We start from the raw sequence: 21,881 nt of genomic DNA on the forward strand, positions 1-21,881 counted from the left end.
CTGACCACCATGTCCAAGCATCATTCCCGATGCCCTCGGGTGATGCTCAAGTCCTGAGAACAGCGGGCTGGACGCGTGGCCAGAGGCATCCACCGGCCCTGGGCTGGTCCTGAGCAGTGGCTGCAGGTGGGAAGGGGCCCCTCCGCCAGCCAGTGGTGACCGCAGCCCACACCCTCCATGAGAGCAGGCGTGGACAGTGCTTCCGAAGCTGCAGCCGCCTGGAGGAGGGCACGGGTTCTACTGGCTTTGGAAGTCGAGCTGGGTGGACACTCAGGCGGTTCTTCTCGGGGGTCGGGAGGACGGCGGTACCGGTCAGTTGACGGAGGACGCCGGGGCCCCTCTCTCCCGGCTCCCGCTCTCCGCCTCCTGGCTCTGCTCGGGTTCCACCTCCTCCGAGTGCTGGGTGTCGCCCGGCGCAGGGCACCGCTGGCCCGTGCAGCCGCACTCTTCCACCTCCGTGTAGCGGAAGACCCGGCGGGAGCCGTCAGCGCAGTGCAGGGTCACGTTCCTCGGCGAGGTCCGCAGCTCCCGGCAGCACCGGCACCGATGCTCCAGCACGTTGGCCTGGAGCGAGTACCTGCGGGCAGGGGCTGCTCAACACCAGCTGCCGCGCCCGGGTCCCCAGCCACCCGCCTCGAGCCGCCCCGTGCTGCGCTTCCTCTGGGTGGCCTTGTCCCGGTTGTTCCCAGCTCCTGGAGGCTGCTGCGGTGTTTGACAACGGCTCCCGTTTGCCAGTCCCCTGGGCGCCAAAACTCCCACCAGGGCCAACTCCAGCTCCCGCTGACGGCAGGGAGGGGGACTAGGGCGCTGGGGCAGGTTCCCGGCGGAGCTCCGCGAGCAGAGCAGGCGGTTCCGACACAGGCTCTGGGCTGCAGCCGCCCCAGCCCCGCCCCGGCCACCTCAGAGCCCCTTGCCCGCCTCACCCCCAGCGCCCTCCGCCCGGCCCCTCCCGGTCCTGCCCCCCACCTGCCCTGGGACTCCGACCGCACCCCATGGCCAGTGGCATCTCCCCACCCTCGGCCCAGGCACGTACATGGAGGAGCTGTCCCCGCAGTTGCCCCGGCAGTAGGCCAGGCGCACGGGCCCTTCGGATCGGCAGCCCTGCTGCCGGATGGTCTGGCTCCGATAATGCACGGCACAGGTGGACTCTGGGGAGACGCGGGGTTTAGGACCAGCCCCGCCACTCCTGAGCCTCCGGGGGTGAGGCCCACCCCACCCAGCAGGCTCGGCACTCACGGTTCTGGGGCAGGGGCGGCGGGCAGAAGAGGCAGCAGGCGTCCTCACTCATTCGGGCCTCGTCCTGTGCCAACAGAGGGGCAGCCTCAGTGCCAAGGCGCTTGGCGGCCTCCACCCCGCAGAAGTGGGGGATGGGCACATGGGGTCAGGTTCGGGAGTGGACAGCCCATGCAAGAGGGGTGTCTCTGCTAGCGCTGCAGGAAGGACTACAGTCCTCCAACTCCATCTGGGGGTGAAGCCACCTCGGCTGGGCGGGGGCCCTGGGCCTCACCAGAGAACAGCTGAGTGGGGGGCATGCCTTCTTCGTGGTGACCACCACAAGCCCGTCCCGGTGCTTCTCACACTCGTGGGTCACACAGTGGTTCCCAGGGTCTGACCAGGTCTCGCCGGGCTGGAGGGAGGCCAGGCCCTGGGGTGAGTGACCCTCCCTCCACCTGTCCCTCTGTCTGCACCCCAGTTTCTGCCAGGTGCATGCCAGCAGGGACAGGTCCCCAAATGCCCTCGTGCTCTCAGACCCTGCCCTTCCTCCTGGTGGCAGCTGATACTCACGTAGAAGAGGTGGGTGAGGCTCTCGCTGGTGTTGGTGACACAGGCGACCTGAACGCAGGTGCCACAGCACTGCCCATGCTGCTCCCGATACTCGAAGCCCTGCAGGAGGGATGGACATGTGGCCGGAGTCCAGGGGACAGCCACGCCCAGGCGGCTAGGGCAGGGTGAGGGCAGGGCAGGTGGGGGCAGGGCAGGGGCCAGGGCGGGTGGGGGCAGGGCGGATGGGGGCAGGATGGTGGGCACTCACCACGGGGCAGTGTGTGTTGCAGATCTGGGTCTCACAACTGACTACAAACGACTCGGACAGGGGGCCGCCGGGCAGCTCACACCTGCAGGTTTCGCACAGGCTCGAGGAGACCACAGCGCCGGGCTGGGGACAGCCAGGGCAGCAGACGTCAATCAGGGTGGGCCCTGGGGCAGACCCGTCCCTTCCTCCCTACTGGCCTGCTGCCCCCACCTTCCCAGACATCCCCCTCCAGGCCAATTTCTGCCAGGACGACCTGCCCCCTGGGATGAATCCTGATGGCAGGTCCTGGTGCAGAGGTCACTGCCCAGGGTCCCCATCCCCAGGGCAGAGTCCCACGCTGCACCCCCGTGGGTAGGCTGGCTAGCAAGGCCACATGCTCTACAGGGCCACAGGACACAGAGCCACGGGATCCAGGCCTGGCTGCACTGAGGTGCCAGGAGAGGCCAGCCCCTCAGAGCCTGGTGGGCCAGGGTGTAGACGTCCACACTTCCCAGCCCTGGGGTTGCCTCCGGCCTCAGCCACACTTGATTGTGGGCTGTGTCCTGAGAGATTCCGGTCCCTGGTCCCGCTGGGTCAGCAGGCTCTCAGTTCGCCCCCGCTGCTCCCAAGTCTACCTGGGCCCAGGATCGACAGGAAGCTGCTTCCCTGTGGGGGTCTGTGGGGGTCTGTGGCGGCTGCTGGGGCCTGTGGGGGCGGCTGCGGGGATCTGTGGGGTCTGAGCTCTGATGCTCTTACCTGGTACAGGGTCCCGTTGATGCTGCACACTGTCCAGCCTGCCCAGGAGAAGACAGGCAGCTGCAGCCCCCGCCAGAAACCCAGCCCGCCCTCGCCCCGCCCTCCCCTCACACTCCCCTTGCCCTCAGCATCCCCCTCCTGGGCGCCCATTGCTGGGCTCACCGCTGTGGTTTCTCAAGCCTCAGCCCTGTGGAAGGCTCAGCCCAGAGCCACAGACTGGCCGTGGACAAGCCGCATCTGGCATCTGGCTCCACTCCCCAAAACCCCGGGTAGGGTCCCCAGCCCACGGCCCCCAGACCAGTCCCAGTCCTGGCCACTCACTGCAGTTTTGGACCGGGCAGCAGGCTCCCTCCTCGTGGGTCAGGATCTCGCGGGCGCCCTCGGGACAGCCCACGGGCACGGGGCAGTGGCTGGAGTTGCAGGCTGTGGGGCGGGAGGGAGGCAGTGAGGAGTCCGTCCCCACCTCCACCCAAGGGCGACCCCAGGGGTCTCCAGGACTGCGGACTGCCCAGACGGCCTGCTGGGGGGTCTCCAGGTGAGGCTGCGGCAGGAGGGGAGGAGGGGACGCCCTCTCGGGCACTGCCCCCAGGTGCACGGTCCACGGCAGCAGCAAAGGGCTGGCCGGGTGGGCTCCCGTTCCCCCTCCACGCCATGCGCCCACCCAGCGAAGGACTTACCGCAGCTGTACTGGGGGCAGCACTGGCTGGCCTGCGGGGCTGAGGGCACAGGCACAAAGCCGGGCAGGGGGCAGGCAGGGGGTGGCGGGCAGGGCTTGGGCCGGCAGGTCAGCGTCCAGGTGGCTGCCTCGCACGTGCACTCCTGGCAGTCCATGCTGATGGTGTGGCCCACCTGCCAGGGAGAGGCTGGAGGTCCGGCTCCCGCAGCAGCCCCACCCCGGGTGCAGCAGCCAGGCGGGCTTATGCAGGGCGGGGGCGGCCCCATGAGGAGGCTGTGCAGCCTGTGGCCGAGGACCCCACGGGAGCGGGGCTTCAAAAGTGCAGGGGGCGGCCCAAGGGCAGGCACGAAGCTCTGCAAGGCGAGCCGGCTGTGGGGCGACCGGCCCGTATCCCCCACCTCACGCCTCCAAAGCCTCAGCTGGGCAAAAGGGTGTCCCAAACAAGGGAAGGGCACTGCCAGCCTCAGGGCCGGCGCCCACAGCAGCACCAGGGCAGGGGCCCTGCCCGGTCCATGCACAGGGCCGGCGCCTGGGAGGGAGCTCCCAAGTCTTTCAGGAAGCCCAGCTCCTCCCACGGCCCTTGCTCTGGGCCTGTCTCAGAGTGGACACCTGACCCCTGAGCCTCATCTGACTATTTCCGAGGCTGGTGTTTCACGAGCCTCCCTCCTCAAGCCCTTGGATCCCAGGGCGCTCTCGGGCCACGCCGGCCACTCACCTCCACCGGCTCTCCGTGGGGCCCCAGACACCCTGGCAGGAGAGAGAGCTGAGGTCACTGGGGGGCAGCCGCCCAACAGGGGTGAGGGGCAGGGTCCCGTGTCGGGCTGGGGCAGACCCCAGGGCCTGGCCAACAGTCGCAGGCCCCGTCCTGCCACACCACCCAGCCCGGGCAGGGGGCACGTACGGGGGCAGCCTGTGGGCACGCAGACTTGGGCACTGGTGCTGAAGAGGATCATGCCCTCCGGGCAGAAGCAGCCTTCAGTGATGGGGCCGGCCTCCTGCAGAGCTCTGTGGAGAGTGAGCGGGGGGTTGGTGGGGGGGCCTCCTCTTTCCCTCCAGGTGGGAAGGGCCCCAGCCTGGGAGCTGGAGAGGTGGGGGGCTGTGTGGCTCCGTGCAGGGCCAGAAGGGAGGGCACCTACCCAAGGCCAGCAGTGTCGTTCCCATAGCAGTAGGAGGGGCTGGTCGGGCCGCAGGGCAGGTACACAGTGTCGGCCGGGCAGGTGAACGCTGCAGGGAAGGGAAGCCACGCCTGAGAGGGCGGGAGGGCACCCACCCAGAGCCACACGGGCCGCTGGGCACTGGCACCTGCTCTGGGGCTGCTGGCAGCCACCCACGAGGCCCGGCCTGGCCACAGCCACCCACACCCAGCGCCCCACCGCGGCTCCCCAGTGTGGACGCCCTCCTTCCTCTCTGGGGAACTGGGTGCACTCTACCCTGGGGCCGCCCCTCGTCTTCCGGGTCCCACCCTCTCGGCCCGAGCCCACCCTGAAGTTGTGCCTGGTGTGCCGGTGCCCCTCACAAGCGACAGGCCCTGAGGAGGCAGCCTCACTCACGGCACGTGTGGTTGGTGTGGCCTCTCCAGTCGACACAGACGCCCTGGGACGCGCAGAGCGCCGCGTACAGCTCCAGGCTGGAGCACACCACGTCCTGGTCGGTCATGTGGCACTGGTCGAAGGCACAGCCCTCGTAGAAGGGCAGAGGGGGGACCACAGTGTGGCACGGCTCGAAGACCCTGTGGGGGAATGGGTGGGGTGCTGGGTGCGGCCTCTCTGGCCACCCACCCGCTCCACGTCAGGTCCCAGGCTTCGGGACAGACCCCAGGCAAGGCGAGCCCCCGGCAGTGGCTGCTGTGCAGCCCCCCAAACACCCTCGCCCTGACAGGTTCCTTCCGCACATTCTGCACGCCTGGGGGCTGGGGTCGGGGTCCAGATGCTATCACCCATTTCTTTCTGCAAGTTCTTCTTCTTGGGCCTCCCCCTCACCCCAAAAACCTGGGAGCTGCCTGAGGGGCAGTGACCAATGGCGCCGTCCATGCGCCTGAGCCAGCAGAGAGCCTCAGAGACTGCCTGGCCAGCCCTGGCCACCCCTTGGCAGCATTCCAGCCACGACCATCTCTGCCCGCCACCCTCCCCTCCCCGGCACCTCCTCAGCACCCGCCCCTCCTCTGCCTGCCACACCAGCAGCTCCGAAGCCCCCTGAAAACCGCAGCTCGTGGAAGGGTGGGGCCAGGGGCTGTCGCGCTGACCCTCCCTCCCTTGCACCTGAGTCTCACTTGCTCAGAATGAGCTGGCAGATGGGTGCCGGAGGGCACGGAGCAGGTGGGGTGGTGGGCCTGAACGTGGTGGGTCCGGCGGTGGTGAGCCCGACGGGGGTGGGTGCGGGGCGGGGACTGTGGCAGGCCGGCTGGCCGGGGTCGCTCACGTTCCAGAGGCCGGACATCTCCGAGCAGGAAGCGACCACTCGTCCTCCTGGCACGCGGCACTCGTCCTTACGGTCGTTGGTACACGTGCCTGGGCAGGCATGGCGGGGGTCAGGCTGCTGGACAGCGGAGGCGGCAGACCCAGCCCTGTGGGGCTCAGCACCCGCAGCTGGGGGACCCGACCCTGGTGTCTCAGGGTCACCCTTAGGTGGACTGTAGCGGGGCCTGCCTGTGCCTCACTGACCCCCGAGGACAGCCCTGGGGCAGTCTCCGTGGTACCGTCGAGCGGTGGGCACCGGCAGGTGTGAGCCTCAACCCGCACCAGGCAGAGCAGCCGGAAAGCAGAGACGCCGGCACGCCGGCACGAAGCAGCCTCGCCCCGCCCGCCCTCGCCCCACGAACGCCGACAGTGCCCCGGAGCCCCGCAGCCTCACCGCACTGGCCCTCGGTGTTGTTGGCAAACGTGCTGAAGGGCACCTCCACGGAGAAGATGACGCCGGAGAACATGATCCGCACGCCCAGCTCCGGGATGGCCGCGTACATCTTGATGCCCACGCGGGAGACCACGATGCCGTCTTTCTGGAAGCCGGGGCTGACCACCTTGTTGTTGAAGATGATCTGAACGCATGGCGCCATTGACAGGAAGACAGAAGGGGGGTGGGTGGGGGGTCAGCCACGGCGGCTCAGGCTCGTGCGGGCAAAGCCCTGCCCCCCTGGCCCTCTGGGCACACCAGACGCCCCCACCCCCTCCCGGCACACCGGGCGCCCCCCCTGCACACCCGGCGCCCCCACCTCGTTGGTCATCACCCCGCGGACTGGCCTGCGGGTCAGCACCACGCGGTCCTGCCGGTACTCGAGGATGATGGACCTCGGGCAGGAGAGCCCGTCCTCCGCGTTGCAGAAATAGTTGTCGATGAGGACGCGGAAGTGGCCGAACACGGGCACGATCTGCTGCACCAGCACGTAGGTGCAGTTGTCCAGGAAGGTGTAGTAGGTGCCGTCGAAGGTGACGTAGTGCGGGTCACCCCAGCCGCTGCACACACCTGCGTGGCCAGGGCGGTGTGACGGGCAGCTCGGGTGGCTGCACCACAGCCCCGGGGCTCTCTCTCTCCCACAGGCCACGTCCGTCCTGCCCCCCACCCGCTCGCCTCGCAGGGCGCACGAGACCCTCCGCATCATCGGAACACGGCACCTGCGCGGATCCATCTGCCGGGAGCTTGACAAGGCCCCAGCCCGGCAGAGACAGACCGTCCGCCTTCCCCGGCCCGGCTGCTCGGGACCCACGGGGCTCCACTCAGCACCCCGAAGCAGGAGGCTCGGCCCCACACAGCCCGGCCTGGATGCTGGAAAGTCCTTCCTGCTGTCCAACCCAGTTCCTTTCTGCTTCAGCCCAGCCCCCTCCTCTGCCCCACCCACTTCCGCCTTCGGGGAGAGGCCTGCCCCGCTGCCCCGCTCCGCCTGCCCTGCACTCACACTGGCACTGGTAGTGCTGGCAGCAGCCGTCCTGCTCAGCCACCTTCAGGGCCGGGTAGCCGTTGGCACAGGTGGGTTTCTCCACCCTCGGGCACGTGCGCGGGCGCAGAGAGATGACGTTGTGGCCCTCGCAGGTGGCCTCAGAGCAGCCGGGCATGGGCCAGGTCTCCCCTTTCTACAGAAGCACAGAGCTGTAGGCTCCAGCCTGTCCCGGTCTCCAGGGCAGCCCTCGACTCTCAGGGTCACAGTCCTGAGAGTCCGGTGTGGGGACAGGGGAGGGTGGCTGCTCCCCAGTCTCCTTCCCGCTCCACCCTCACCACCCACCCCGGACACTGAGCTGGCCGGGATCGGGGCCTCTGGTGTGAGAGTTGCCCCCAGCCCCACTGGCCCTGCCACACGCCCTGGCCGTGCGGCCGGGACCTCAGCGTCCTCTAGCTGCTCTGGCCTTGGCTGTCCTCAGCACAGCCTCAGCCTCAAGCCCCACAAGCCCAGCGTCTGCAAAACACGTGCCTGGGAAGTCCAGGGGGATCAGAGACCCCGGGCTACAGCAGGGCCCTCTCCCAATGACCAGGCAGCTTCACTGGGGCCAGCGACCTTCTCAAGAACCTGCAGCTGAAGTCTAATTGCAAAGACACTCAGGGTCCCTGCAGTGGCCTTGAGCCTTCAGAAGGGAAGCGGGGGATTACCTTTCTGGGGGGCACTGCATTTGGGCATCCCAGCTCGGTGACGAACTCAGAGGTGGCTGTGGAAGGAGACGTGGCTGGGGCAGGAGGCAGCGTGGTGGACGGGCAGTCACTGTCGACCTCTCTGACCACTTGGCAGTCCCGGCTGCACAGGGCATAGTAGCAGTGGCCGGCGAGGTCTCTGTGGCGGTATATGGTGGACCCTGCAGGAGGAGGGCACGTGGCAGGCTTTAGCGGAGCCCTGCTCAGAGAAGACGCGAAAACCCCTCAGTGAGCCCGAGGGGCTCTTCCTACCCCCTGGGTAATGGGGAAAAGCTTCAGAGAACGCACACAGCCACTCTGCGACAGTTAGCCTGTGCCACAAAGGGCACAGACTCCTCCCATCTCCGTCACAGCCTGGCATTCCTGAGTGAAACAATGACCAGGGTGGGCTCTGAAACAATTACACAAGAAACACGAACCCGCAGGGTACAGCTGGTCAGCCACGTTGCAGAAACAGGTTGGGGTGGTGTAAGCCACAGAGCTTGGTGCCACAGAGGTGGATGCCACGGAGGTGAATGCCACGAAGGTGGATGGCACGAAGGTGGACGGAGAAGGATGTGCGGTTGTGGTAGAAGTCCCATAGGGAGAAACGGAGGTCACTGGGCAGCCTTTGGGGGTCTCACAGCAGAGCACGCGCACCTGGTAGTTGAGGCACATCTGGAAGGGCCCCTGCTGGTCCTGGTTCCGGCACACCAGGCCCTCCTCGTGGCTGCACTGCACCACCTGGCCCAGGTGCTCGATGCTCACGTCCGGGTGGCTCTCGGCTCGGCACTGGAGCCTGGTGATGGCCTCAGGCCGGCGGCAGATTCTCTCCCCGCTCCGGATGATGTTGCTGTAGGTCTCCTGGTCTCCCCCGTGGGGCCCAGGGGACGGGAAGTCCACGTCGAACCACTTGGTCCAGCTGCAGCGGGGCTGACAGTCTCTGGTGACTGGTCGGGTGTGCGTTCTGGTGGACACGGAAACATGGCTCGTGCTAGGCTTGGAAACAGAGGTTGTGCTGGTGATGGGAGCTGAGGTCCTGCTGGTTGTAGGGGGAGAGGTCTTGCTGGTGGTGGGAACAGGGCTGGGAGTCGTTCCAGAACCAGAGGTCGTGGTGGTCGTAGGAGCTGAGCTTGTGCTAGTTATGGGAACTGGGCTGGGAGTCTTTCTAGGACCAGAGGTCGCGGTGGTCGTAGGGGCTGAGGTTGTGCTAGTTATGGGAACAGGGCTGGGAGTCGTTCCAGGACCAGAGGTCGTGGTGGTTGTAGGAGCTGAGCTTGTGCTGGTCTGTGGAGCAGAGGTCGTGCTGGTGGTGGGAACAGGGCTGGGACTAGTTCCAGGACCAGAGGTTGTGCTGGTCTGTGGAGCTGAGGTCGTGCTGGGCTGTGCAGTGGAGGTTGTGCTGGCTGTCACCAGTGTGGTCGTCCTGGATTTGTGCCAAGAGGAGGTGCTGTGTGTTGGGTTGGTGGCTCTCTCACTTGGGGTGCCAGGAACTGTGACTGGTATGATCTCGGGGCAACCTTTGGGGGTCTCACAGCAGAGCACGCGCACCTGGTAGTTGAGGCACATCTGGAAGGGCCCCTGCTGGTCCTGGTTCCGGCACACCAGGCCCTCCTCGTGGCTGCACTGCACCACCTGGCCCAGGTGCTCGATGCTCACGTCCGGGTGGCTCTCGGCTCGGCACTGGAGCCTGGTGATGGCCTCAGGCCGGCGGCAGATTCTCTCCCCGCTCCGGATGATGTTGCTGTAGGTCTCCTGGTCTCCCCCGTGGGGCCCGGGTGACGGGAAGTCCACGTCGAACCACTTGGTCCAGCTGCAGCGGGGCTGACAGTCTCTGGTGACTGGTCGGGTGTGCGTCGTGGTGGACACGGAAACATGGATTGTGCTGGGCTTGGAAACAGAGGTTGTGCTGGTGATGGGAGCTGAGGTCCTGCTGGTTGTAGGGGGAGAGGTCTTGCTGGTGGTGGGAACAGGGCTGGGAGTCGTTCCAGGACCAGAGGTCGTGGTGGTCGTAGGAGCTGAGGTTGTGCTCCTGGTGGGAACTGGGCTGGGAGTCGTTCCAGGACCAGAGGTTGCGCTGGTCGTAGGGGCTGAGGTTGTGCTAGTTATGGGAACAGGGCTGGGAGTCGTTCCAGGACCAGAGGTCGTGGTGGTTGTAGGAGCTGAGCTTGTGCTGGTCTGTGGAGCAGAGGTCGTGCTGGTGGTGGGAACAGGGCTGGGACTAGTTCCAGGACCAGAGGTTGTGCTGGTCTGTGGAGCTGAGGTCGTGCTGGGCTGTGCAGTGGAGGTTGTGCTGGCTGTCACCAACGTGGTTGTCCTGGATTTGTGCCAAGAGGAGGTGCTGTGTGTTGGGCTAGTGGCTTTCTCACTTGGGGTGCCAGGAGCTGTGACTGGTGTGATCTCGGGGCAGCCTTTGGGGGTCTCGCAGCAGAGCATGCGCACCTGGTAGTTGAGGCACATCTGGAAGGGCCCCTGCTGGTCCTGGTTCCGGCACACCAGGCCCTCCTCGTGGCTGCACTGCACCACCTGGCCCAGGTGCTCGATGCTCACGTCCGGGTGGCTCTCGGCTCGGCACTGGAGCCTGGTGATGGCCTCAGGCCGGCGGCAGATTCTCTCCCCGCTCCGGATGATGTTGCTATAGGTCTCCTGGTCTCCCCCGTGGGGCCCGGGGGACGGGAAGTCCACGTCAAACCACTTGGTCCAGCTGCAGCGGGGCTGACAGTCTCTGGTGACTGGTCGGGTGTGCGTTGTGGACACGGAAACATGGCTTGTGCTGGGCTTGGAAACAGAGGTTGTGCTGGTGATGGGAGCTGAGGTCCTGCTGGTTGTAGGGGGAGAGGTCTTGCTGGTGGTGGGAACAGGGCTCGGAGTCGTTCCAGGACCAGAGGTCATGGTGGTCGTAGGAGCTGAGGTTGTGCTCCTGGTGGGAACTGGGCTGGGAGTCGTTCCAGGACCAGAGGTTGCGCTGGTCGTAGGGGCTGAGGTTGTGCTAGTTATGGGAACAGGGCTGGGAGTCTTTCTAGGACCAGAGGTCGCGGTGGTCGTAGGAGCTGCGGTTGTGCTAGTTATGGGAACAGGGCTGGGAGTCGTTCCAGGACCAGAGGTCGTGGTGGTTGTAGGAGCTGAGCTTGTGCTGGTCTGTGGAGCAGAGGTCGTGCTGGTGGTGGGAACTGGGCTGGAACTAGTTCCAGGACCAGAGGTTGTGCTGGTCGTAGGAGCTGAGGTCGTGCTGGGCTGTGCAGTGGAGGCTGTGCTGGCTGTCACCAACGTGGTTGTCCTGGATTTGTGCCAAGAGGAGGTGCTGTGTGTTGGGCTAGTGGCTTTCTCACTTGGGGTGCCAGGAGCTGTGACTGGTGTGATCTCGGGGCAGCCTTTGGGGGTCTCGCAGCAGAGCATGCGCACCTGGTAGTTGAGGCACATCTGGAAGGGCCCCTGCTGGTCCTGGTTCCGGCACACCAGGCCCTCCTCGTGGCTGCACTGCACCACCTGGCCCAGGTGCTCGATGCTCACGTCCGGGTGGCTCTCGGCTCGGCACTGGAGCCTGGTGATGGCCTCAGGCCGGCGGCAGATTCTCTCCCCGCTCCGGATGATGTTGCTGTAGGTCTCCTGGTCTCCCCCGTGGGGCCCGGGTGACGGGAAGTCCACGTCGAACCACTTGGTCCAGCTGCAGCGGGGCTGACAGTCTCTGGTGACTGGTCGGGTGTGCGTTGTGGTGGACACGGAAACATGGCTCGTGCTGGGCTTGGAAACAGAGGTTGTGCTGGTGATGGGAGCTGAGGTCGTGCTGGTTGTAGGGGGAGAGGTCTTGCTGGTGGTGGGAACAGGGCTGGGAGTCGTTCCAGGACCAGAGGTCGTGGTGGTCATAGGAGCTGAGCTTGTGCTGGTCTGTGGAGCAGAGGTCGTGCTGGTGGTGGGAACAGGGCTGGGACTAGTTCCAGGACCAGAGGTTGTGCTGGTCTGTGGAGCTGAGGTCGTGCTGGGCTGTGCAGTGGAGGTTGTGCTGGCTGTCACCAGTGTGGTCGTCCTGGATTTGTGCCAAGAGGAGGTGCTGTGTGTTGGGCTGGTGGCTCTCTCACTTGGGGTGCCAGGAACTGTGATTGGTGTGATCTCGGGGCAGCCTTTGGGGGTCTCGCAGCAGAGCACGCGCACCTGGTAGTTGAGGCACATCTGGAAGGGCCCCTGCTGGTCCTGGTTCCGGCACACCAGGCCCTCCTCGCGGCTGCATTTCACCACCTGGCCCAGGTGCTCGATGCTCACGTCCGGGTGGCTCTCGGCTCGGCACTGGAGCCTGGTGATGGCCTCAGGCCGGCGGCAGATTCTCTCCCCGCTCCGGATGATGTTGCTATAGGTCTCCTGGTCTCCCCCGTGGGGCCCGGGGGACGGGAAGTCCACGTCAAACCACTTGGTCCAGCTGCAGCGGGGCTGACAGTCTCTGGTGACTGGTCGGGTGTGCGTTGTGGACACGGAAACATGGCTTGTGCTGGGCTTGGAAACAGAGGTTGTGCTGGTGATGGGAGCTGAGGTCCTGCTGGTTGTAGGGGGAGAGGTCTTGCTGGTGGTGGGAACAGGGCTCGGAGTCGTTCCAGGACCAGAGGTCATGGTGGTCGTAGGAGCTGAGGTTGTGCTCCTGGTGGGAACTGGGCTGGGAGTCGTTCCAGGACCAGAGGTTGCGCTGGTCGTAGGGGCTGAGGTTGTGCTAGTTATGGGAACAGGGCTGGGAGTCGTTCCAGGACCAGAGGTCGTGGTGGTTGTAGGAGCTGAGCTTGTGCTGGTCTGTGGAGCAGAGGTCGTGCTGGTGGTGGGAACTGGGCTGGAACTAGTTCCAGGACCAGAGGTTGTGCTGGTCGTAGGAGCTGAGGTCGTGCTGGGCTGTGCAGTGGACGTTGTGCTGGCTGTCACCAACGTGGTTGTTCTGGATTTGTGCCAAGAGGAGGTGCTGTGTGTTGGGCTAGTGGCTTTCTCACTTGGGGTGCCAGGAGCTGTGACTGGTGTGATCTCGGGGCAGCCTTTGGGGGTCTCGCAGCAGAGCACGCGCACCTGGTAGTTGAGGCACATCTGGAAGGGCCCCTGCTGGTCCTGGTTCCGGCACACCAGGCCCTCCTCACGGCTGCACTTCACCACCTGGCCCAGGTGCTCGATGCTCACGTCCGGGTGGCTCTCGGCTCGGCACTGGAGCCTGGTGATGGCCTCAGGCCGGCGGCAGATTCTCTCCCCGCTCCGGATGATGTTGCTGTAGGTCTCCTGGTCTCCCCCGTGGGGCCCGGGGGACGGGAAGTCCACGTCGAACCACTTGGTCCAGCTGCAGCGGGGCTGACAGTCTCTGGTGACTGGTCGGGTGTGCGTCGTGGTGGACACGGAAACATGGATTGTGCTGGGCTTGGAAACAGAGGTTGTGCTGGTGATGGGAGCTGAGGTCCTGCTGGTTGTAGGGGGAGAGGTCTTGCTGGTGGTGGGAACAGGGCTGGGAGTCGTTCCAGGACCAGAGGTCGTGGTGGTCGTAGGAGCTGAGGTTGTGCTCCTGGTGGGAACTGGGCTGGGAGTCGTTCCAGGACCAGAGGTTGCGCTGGTCGTAGGGGCTGAGGTTGTGCTAGTTATGGGAACAGGGCTGGGAGTCGTTCCAGGACCAGAGGTCGTGGTGGTTGTAGGAGCTGAGCTTGTGCTGGTCTGTGGAGCAGAGGTCGTGCTGGTGGTGGGAACTGGGCTGGAACTAGTTCCAGGACCAGAGGTTGTGCTGGTCGTAGGAGCTGAGGTCGTGCTGGGCTGTGCAGTGGACGTTGTGCTGGCTGTCACCAACGTGGTTGTTCTGGATTTGTGCCAAGAGGAGGTGCTGTGTGTTGGGCTAGTGGCTTTCTCACTTGGGGTGCCAGGAGCTGTGACTGGTGTGATCTCGGGGCAGCCTTTGGGGGTCTCGCAGCAGAGCACGCGCACCTGGTAGTTGAGGCACATCTGGAAGGGCCCCTGCTGGTCCTGGTTCCGGCACACCAGGCCCTCCTCACGGCTGCACTTCACCACCTGGCCCAGGTGCTCGATGCTCACGTCCGGGTGGCTCTCGGCTCGGCACTGGAGCCTGGTGATGGCCTCAGGCCGGCGGCAGATTCTCTCCCCGCTCCGGATGATGTTGCTGTAGGTCTCCTGGTCTCCCCCGTGGGGCCCGGGTGACGGGAAGTCCACGTCGAACCACTTGGTCCAGCTGCAGCGGGGCTGACAGTCTCTGGTGACAGGTCGGGTGTGGGTGCCGTGCGTGACGCTGGTTGCCGTGGACGCGGCTGTGGAGGAGGCTGTGGGGTGTGGTGTGGAGGCCCAGGGCCGGTGTGTGGTGGAGGTGGCCCGGGTCTCGGTGCTGGTTCGGCGTGGGGTCGTCCGTGTGGTGGTGCCCGTCTTGGGCGTTCTGGTGACGTCTCTGCACACGTCCACCGTCTCGCAGCACTGGATGCGGATCTGGTAGTTGTAGCAGATGGGCGGGAGCTGGTTCTTGTTGAGGCAAATCAGGCCCTCCGTGGGGCTGCAGGTGACGTCCTGCCCCAGCTCTGCCAGCGGCGTGTCGGGGAGGCTCTCCGCCCGGCACTCCACTGCTCGAGGATGTTCACAGAACCTGTATCCTTCGGCTCTCAGATTCTGAAATGTGTCAAAATCTCCGCTATCTCTGCTGGAACCCGGGTAGCTGCCGTCAATCCAGTCCGTCCAGGTGCAGAACTCCTGCCGGCAGGAGACCGTGCTGGGCTCAGGAGGGGCGGTCCCGCTGGAGACCCCTGCGGTCCCCGGGGCTGTGGTCGGCATGGACGACGTGGCTGGCCCTGACGAAGGGCTGGGAGTTGAGACAGGTGTTTCGACAGACGTAGCAGGGCCTGGGGCGGGTGTTGTCCTGGTGGTGCGGGTTGTCGGAGCAGAGGCTGTGCTGTGGCCTGGGCCGGGTGTTCTCCTGGTACTGTGGGTTGTAGGAGCAGAGGTCGTGCTGGTCTGTGGAGCAGAGGTCGTGCTGGTGGTGGGAACAGGGCTGGGACTAGTTCCAGGACCAGAGGTTGTGCTGGTCGTAGGAGCTGAGGTCGTGCTGGGCTGTGCAGTGTAGGTTGTGCTGGCTGTCACCAGTGTGGTCGTCCTGGATTTGTGCCAAGAGGAGGTGCTGTGTGTTGGGCTGGTGGCTCTCTCACTTGGGGTGCCAGGAGCTGTGACTGGTGTGATCTCGGGGCAGCCTTTGGGGGTCTCGCAGCAGAGTACGCGCACCTGGTAGTTGAGGCACATCTGGAAGGGCCCCTGCTGGTCCTGGTTCCGGCACACCAGGCCCTCCTCGTGGCTGCACTGCACCACCTGGCCCAGGTGCTCGATGCTCACGTCCGGGTGGTTCTCGGCTCGGCACTGGAGCCTGGTGATGGCCTCAGGCCGGCGGCAGATTCTCTCCCCGCTCCGGATGATGTTGCTGTAGGTCTCCTGGTCTCCCCCGTGGGGCCCGGGGGACGGGAAGTCCACGTCGAACCACTTGGTCCAGCTGCAGCGGGGCTGACAGTCTCTGGTGAGTGGTCGGGTGTGCGTTGTGGACACGGAAACATGGCTTGTGCTGGGCTTGGAAACAGAGGTTGTGCTGGTGATGGGAGCTGAGGTCCTGCTGGTTGTAGGGGGAGAGGTCTTGCTGGTGGTGGGAACAGGGCTCGGAGTCGTTCCAGGACCAGAGGTCATGGTGGTCGTAGGAGCTGAGGTTGTGCTCCTGGTGGGAACTGGGCTGGGCATAGTTACAGGACCAGAGGTTGCGCTGGTCGTAGGAGCTGAGGTTGTGCTCCTGGTGGGAACAGGGCTGGGAGTCGTTCCAGGACCAGAGGTCGTGGTGGTTGTAGGAGCTGAGGTTGTGCTCCTGGTGGGAACAGGGCTGGGAGTCGTTCCAGGACCAGAGGTCGTGGTGGTTGTAGGAGCTGAGCTTGTGCTGGTCTGTGGAGCAGAGGTCGTGCTGGTGGTGGGAACTGGGCTGGAACTAGTTCCAGGACCAGAGGTTGTGCTGGTCGTAGGAGCTGAGGTCGTGCTGGGCTGTGCAGTGGACGTTGTGCTGGCTGTCACCAACGTGGTTGTCCTGGATTTGTGCCAAGAGGAGGTGCTGTGTGTTGGGCTAGTGGCTTTCTCACTTGGGGTGCCAGGAGCTGTGACTGGTGTGATCTCGGGGCAGCCTTTGGGGGTCTCGCAGCAGAGCACGCGCACCTGGTAGTTGAGGCACATCTGGAAGGGCCCCTGCTGGTCCTGGTTCCGGCACACCAGGCCCTCCTCGCGACTGCACTGCACCACCTGGCCCAGGTGCTCGATGCTCACGTCCGGGTGGCTCTCGGCTCGGCACTGGAGCCTGGTGATGGCCTCAGGCCGGCGGCAGATTCTCTCCCCGCTCCGGATGATGTTGCTGTAGGTCTCCTGGTCTCCCCCGTGGGGCCCGGGTGACGGGAAGTCCACGTCGAACCACTTGGTCCAGCTGCAGCGGGGCTGACAGTCTCTGGTGACAGGTCGGGTGTGGGTGCCGTGCGTGACGCTGGTTGCCGTGGACGCGGCTGTGGAGGAGGCTGTGGGGTGTGGTGTGGAGGCCCAGGGCCGGTGTGCGGTGGAGGTGGCCCGGCTCTCGGTGCTGGTTCGGCGTGGGGTCGTCCGTGTGGTGGTGCCCGTCTTGGGCGTTCTGGTGACGTCTCTGCACACGTCCACCGTCTCGCAGCACTGGATGCGGATCTGGTAGTTGTAGCAGATGGGCGGGAGCTGGTTCTTGTTGAGGCAAATCAGGCCCTCCGTTGGGCTGCAGGTGACATCCTGCCCCAGCTCTGCCAGCGGCGTGTCGGGGAGGCTCTCCGCCCGGCACTCCACTGCTCGAGGATGTTCACAGAACCTGTATCCTTCGGCTCTCAGATTCTGAAATGTGTCAAAATCTCCGCTATCTCTGCTGGAACCCGGGTAGCTGCCGTCAATCCAGTCCGTCCAGGTGCAGAACTCCTGCCGGCAGGAGACCGTGCTGGGCTCAGGAGGGGCGGTCCCGCTGGAGACCCCTGCGGTCCCCGGGGCTGTGGTCGGCATGGACGACGTCGTGGCCGGCCCTGACATAGGGCTGGGAGTTGAGACAGGTGTTTCAACAGACGTAGCAGGGCCTGGGGCGGGTGTTGTCCTGGTACTGTGGGTTGTCGGAGCAGAGGCTGTGCTGGGGCCCGGGCCGGCTGTTCTCCTGGCTGTAGGAAGCTCCCCGGGGCCAGGTGTGCTGCTGGGGGCGGAGGAGGCTGAGGCCCAGGTCTCGGTGGTCTTGGAGGTTGCTGGAGGGGTGGTCGGGGCTGTGCCCGCGGTGGAGCAGGTGAGGGGCGTGCAGCACAACACACGGACCTGGTAGTTGTAGCAGAGCCCGGACGCCTGCTCCCTGTTACGGCAGATCAGCCCCACGCCCGGGCTGCACAGCACATGCTGACCCAGGGCTCGGAGCGGCACCCCAGGTGCGTCCTCTGCCCGGCACTCCACCGACCTGGGCGCCGTGCACACCGGGTACCCATGAGCGCGGAGGTTCTCCAGCGTGTCAAAGTCACCGCTGTCCACGCCCCGTCCAGGACGGCTGATGTCCAGCCACGGCGACCACAGGCACTCTTCCCCGCAGGCCGGCTGCGGCGAGGCGGACGCTGTGGACGGCCTCGGCCTGGGAGAAGTGCCCGCTGTGGGGGACGAGGCGCTGCTGGCGGGGCCCGTGCGCGCCTCACCTGGGCTGGTGCTGGGGACAGGCGTGGAGCTCACGACTACGGCAGAAAAGAAGGCAGTTAAGCATGAGAGGCCGGCACTCGGGGGCCGCCCCGCCCTCCCTGCGGCCCTGTCAGCTGTCTGGGGCCACGCCAGCGGGCCTGTCTGCCTGTCCTACCCACGACCCCTGCCCAGAACCCGCGTGGGTGGCACAGGTGCCGAAGAGCCAGGCGAACTGACTGTGTTTAAAGAAAGCAGCTCCCAGGCCATGCCCTGAGCAGGGTCCACACACCTGCACCCCAGAAAGCCAGCATTCTGGAGCTTTCCACTCAGAGAACTCAGATGATGCCTTGGGGCCCTGAGACATCCCCAGGGGAGGGTGAGGACGCAGAGGGACCTGCGCTCTGAGCAGAGTGACGGAAGCCACGGCCATGCATCCCTGGGGCCCGCCTGGGCTGCCAGACCCCCCACACTCCCGTGAGGCCAGGCCAAGGAGCTGCTGAGGGCAGCAGCGTCAGTGCTGGGCCTGCCTGGGTGACTTGCAGGCTGGGCCCTTTCCACTGCTGGTGGCCAGTGGGGAAATGGCAGGTCCTCCCTGAGCAAACACCCTGCTCCTGGTCCCTTCCCGATCCCCAGGGGCTGCCACCCCTGCCCAGTGCTGGCGAGGGCAGCTGTGCCAGGCATTGGGAGGGCTCCCCGGAGCAGCATTTGCCTTACCGAGCGGAGGTGTGGAGAAGGAGAAGGTGGTTGTGGGCGCGGGGGTTGGGGGGCTGCAGGGGTAGACCCTCCTCTCGATGGTGCCGTTGTCCCCGCAGCGGGCGGAGATGCAGCCACCCATGCCATCCGTGGTGTGGTAGATGACATCCCCGGGCCGGAAGTGCTGCCCGCCGTAGCTGCAGACACAGGCTGTGGGGACAGATGGGCCAGGCCCATCAGAGACTGGGCGTGGGCAAAGACCCTGGACCCCGGCCCCCCCAACCCCCAGCCCCCAGCCTGCCGGCTGCAGAGACCCCAGACCCCAGTCCACCCACCCGCAGGGGCTGCTGGCCACTTACCTTTGGCATCGTAGGTGCACTGCACGCCACGCTCGGTGCAGAGGCTAGAGACAAGGAAGAAGGGGAGGCTGGTGTGTGGGGAGGCTGGTGTGTGGGGAGGCTGGTGTGTGGGGAGGCTGGTTCGGGGAGGCTGGTGTGTGGGGCAGCCACATGCCCTCCACAGGGCGTCCCACAATACCAAGGGTGGGGGTAGCAGCTCCAGCAGGGCTGCCCTGGGTGCTGCATTGTACCCCCAGACTGGGGACAGGGAGGCTGGCCCCACCTGGGTCCCAGCAGCTGTCCCTCAGGGTCAGCCCGAGGTCCCACCCTCATCGAGCCCCTCTGGTCGGGGGCCGGGGAGGCGGGCGCCAGAGGGCAGTCATTGCCTCCCCGGGTTATTTTAACGGGCGTCCCTCCTGTGAGGCCCTGGGGCTCCATCTCGGCCCAGCTCCCCCACACACCCTCCCTGCACCCCTCGGCCTGCACCCAGAGGCCGTGCTGGTTTCTGCCCAGAGGAGCCCAACTCCCAGCCCTGCCTCTGGGCCTCAGGACATGGGGTGCTGGCCCCTGAGAAGCTTGTGTCACAGGCTCCTGGGCCCGGACGGGACCCATAGCTGCAACCCCAGCAACAGGGAGGCCCCAGCCCTGCGGCTCCCGGCTGCACCGAAAGCCCAGGCCAGGGCCGAATCCCCCACCTGCTCCAGGCTCCTCATTCCTCTGGCTGAAGTACTCACCAGGAATGGCAGTTCTTGTCCGAGGGCACCGCCATGCCGGGCCGGTAGGACTTGCCGTGTACGCGGCAGGGTGGGGACGGGGGCGGGTAGGGGCACCTGGCCACACACTGCATCTGCTCCTCATCAAAGATGGGAGCCTCTGGAGGGCACTTGGGGTAGCAGCCTGCAAGCCAGAGAAGCCAGAGTCACACCAGACCGAGTGGCAGCCGCTTCATCGAGGGCTCCACCCGGGCCCCAAGCAGCGGGCCTCACCTACAGCTCCCAAGTGTGCAGGAGGCAGGGGCACATAGCCTCCTTGAGAGGCCAGGAGAAGGCCACAGGCGGCGGAGCCCAGGCCAGCCCCTCCCAGGCAGCCCCGCCGGCCCCAGCCCACCTTCCAAGCCCCAGACGTCCCCAGGCCAGCCCCTCCCGCCGGCCCCAGCCCACCTTCCAGGCCCCGGAGGCCCTGCAGGCAGTCTCCGCGGGGGTTCTGGCAGGTCCGCAGGCAGGGCGCCCCGCAGGGCTGGTAGTGCCACTCGCACTGGCCCTCAGGGTTGTAGTAGTCGCAGAACAGAGCTGCAGGGAGGGACGGAGGGCTCCATGGGCCCCAGGCACTCGCTCAGGGAGGCCTGCACCCGGGGCTGCTCTAAAGCCGCTTCCCTCCCCTGGGCCTTCCCGCCATCGCAAGATGGGGACAGGGGAGGGGATGGGGACAGGGGAGGGTGAATGCCACAGAGGTGGCCGGCAGAGTGGGGGTCTCCAGCCAGAGCACCTCGAGTGCGCCTGCTCCTGGCAAGGCTCTTCGTGGCTAGAGCTGGGCAGCTCTGCCCGCCCCTCTGCCCCACAGACCACCCCTCCACCGGCCACCCCTCCACCGGCCACCCCTCCACCGGCCACCCCTCCTCTCTGGGCCGAGGTGTTCTTGTTTCTCTGGGGACCCTCCCACGCCCGTCCGGCACGTGTGGCTGGGCTCTCCCTGCTGGCGCTTCCCGTTCCACTCACGGCAGATGCTGGGGGTCCTCCAGGACACGCACAGCCCCACTTCGTGGCAGGCCTGGGCGTAGGCGGCCACAGCCGTGCAGAAGCACTCACAGTCGCCCCCCGAGTCGCAGGCGCACGCGTCGTTCACGCAGGCCTCGTAGTACCTGGCCGGCTCCACCTGTGGGAGATGGGGCACAGTTCCTGGGCCTCCACCCTCGGCACATCAACCGGGCCCAGTTCCGGCGGGGCTCGAGGAGAGCAAATGCCTGTCCCCGGATGGCCGGCTGGGCCCGTCTGGATGTCTGCAGGGTCCGGGGCTTCCTCGGCAGCCCCGGGGTGAACTACCGCCCAGGGCCCTGGACCCGCAGCTGACACCGGCGCCTCTGGGGGAGTCCACACCCTTGGTTGACGGCTGCCCTCCAGCCCCAGCCCCAGCCCCTTCTGGGGCCTCCTTGGGTCACCATGACCCGTTGGGCCCGGAGGAAAGCCCCCCACCCCGGCCCGCGTACGTGTGCGTGGCAGGCGGCGAAGGTGGGGCCGTGGAGGATGCTGCACTGCTTCTGGGCCCAGGACTTGCGGAAAGGGTTGGCCGTGCAGGGGTCCTTGGGCGCCATGGCGTCCGGGCAGGACGGGGAGAGCTTCCAGCTGTTCCCGAACTCCAGCGAGTCCCCCACCACGGACCGGCTCCGCGTGGTGAAGTCGTTGATGGCGTTGCCGTCGAAGTTCCCGCACAGGCCGCAGACCCTGCCCTGCAGAGGTGCCCAGCGAGGGGGGGGTGACTGCAGGCAAGGAAGCCCCTGGAAGGCCAGGGGCCCTGCCCCGAGGCCGCCGCCTCCTACCCAGGCAGCGGGGCACGACCACGGGTGCCGCTTCCTCCTTCCCGCCTCCAGCTACACCTGCGGAGCCCCCGGGCAGTGCCACCGAGCATGGAGGGCCAGGGCCAGGCACAAGCCCGTCCTGGAGAGAAAGGAGCCGGCGTGGCCTCAAAGGACCCACTCAAGTCCTGACCCTGCCTGTGCGTGGTGCCTCGCTGGGAAATGGGGCCTGGCAGATGGAGGGTCCTGAGTGAAGGTGACGGACCCTGGATTCAGTGCCAGGTGTCCTTGTAAAGGAGGAAACTTAGACCCAGGCACAGGGACGAGGCTGCGGGAAGACAGGCAGCCGTCCCAGCTCGCGGCCACAGCCGAGGAGCAGATGCCAGGGGCCATATGGGAAGCAGAAAAGTTCCTTTTTAAAGTTTCCTTTCTTGTCATAAATGTGCTAATAACTGTGAAGCCCTATCCTGTGTAGCTGTCAGACACGCCATGCGTGCAGGCACGTAGTACCTTCTGTGTCCTGTACCTTCACCATGGTATCTGTGCTGGACGTGCTCACAGGCATGTCCCAGCCCTCCACTGGTTTCACCTGTTTAGAAAAGTTTTAAGTTGTAGCCAATAGGGTTTAGTTTA

At 66.0% G+C, this 21,881-nt stretch overlaps 1 protein-coding gene across 1 annotated transcript in view; it reads right to left on the reverse strand.

Annotated features, from left to right (window-relative positions):
- Positions 1 to 312: 312 nt before the first annotated feature.
- The window catches only part of MUC5AC (mucin 5AC, oligomeric mucus/gel-forming), a 36,300-nt gene continuing 14,731 nt past the window's right edge, over positions 313 to 21,881 (reverse strand). The window contains 39 exon segments of the mRNA XM_074401940.1: positions 313 to 564; positions 1,015 to 1,148; positions 1,237 to 1,300; positions 1,508 to 1,627; positions 1,786 to 1,884; positions 2,033 to 2,155; positions 2,768 to 2,805; positions 3,089 to 3,190; positions 4,345 to 4,448; positions 4,580 to 4,667; positions 4,994 to 5,172; positions 5,713 to 5,950; positions 6,294 to 6,477; positions 6,652 to 6,902; positions 7,333 to 7,507; positions 8,019 to 8,218; positions 8,477 to 8,525; positions 9,324 to 9,419; positions 9,588 to 9,849; positions 10,031 to 10,137; positions 10,479 to 10,740; positions 10,919 to 11,025; positions 11,439 to 11,700; positions 11,882 to 11,940; positions 12,186 to 12,447; positions 12,626 to 12,732; positions 13,074 to 13,335; positions 13,517 to 13,689; positions 13,908 to 14,961; positions 15,050 to 15,132; positions 15,258 to 15,519; positions 15,698 to 15,996; positions 16,080 to 17,764; positions 18,423 to 18,611; positions 18,761 to 18,804; positions 19,474 to 19,636; positions 19,900 to 20,028; positions 20,455 to 20,611; positions 20,943 to 21,182. Of these exon segments, the coding sequence (XP_074258041.1) occupies positions 313 to 564; positions 1,015 to 1,148; positions 1,237 to 1,300; positions 1,508 to 1,627; positions 1,786 to 1,884; positions 2,033 to 2,155; positions 2,768 to 2,805; positions 3,089 to 3,190; positions 4,345 to 4,448; positions 4,580 to 4,667; positions 4,994 to 5,172; positions 5,713 to 5,950; positions 6,294 to 6,477; positions 6,652 to 6,902; positions 7,333 to 7,507; positions 8,019 to 8,218; positions 8,477 to 8,525; positions 9,324 to 9,419; positions 9,588 to 9,849; positions 10,031 to 10,137; positions 10,479 to 10,740; positions 10,919 to 11,025; positions 11,439 to 11,700; positions 11,882 to 11,940; positions 12,186 to 12,447; positions 12,626 to 12,732; positions 13,074 to 13,335; positions 13,517 to 13,689; positions 13,908 to 14,961; positions 15,050 to 15,132; positions 15,258 to 15,519; positions 15,698 to 15,996; positions 16,080 to 17,764; positions 18,423 to 18,611; positions 18,761 to 18,804; positions 19,474 to 19,636; positions 19,900 to 20,028; positions 20,455 to 20,611; positions 20,943 to 21,182 (8,664 nt within the window).

This window comes from Saimiri boliviensis, chromosome 6 (assembly GCF_048565385.1).
Source record: "Saimiri boliviensis isolate mSaiBol1 chromosome 6, mSaiBol1.pri, whole genome shotgun sequence".
Classification (NCBI taxonomy): Eukaryota; Metazoa; Chordata; class Mammalia; order Primates; family Cebidae; genus Saimiri; species Saimiri boliviensis.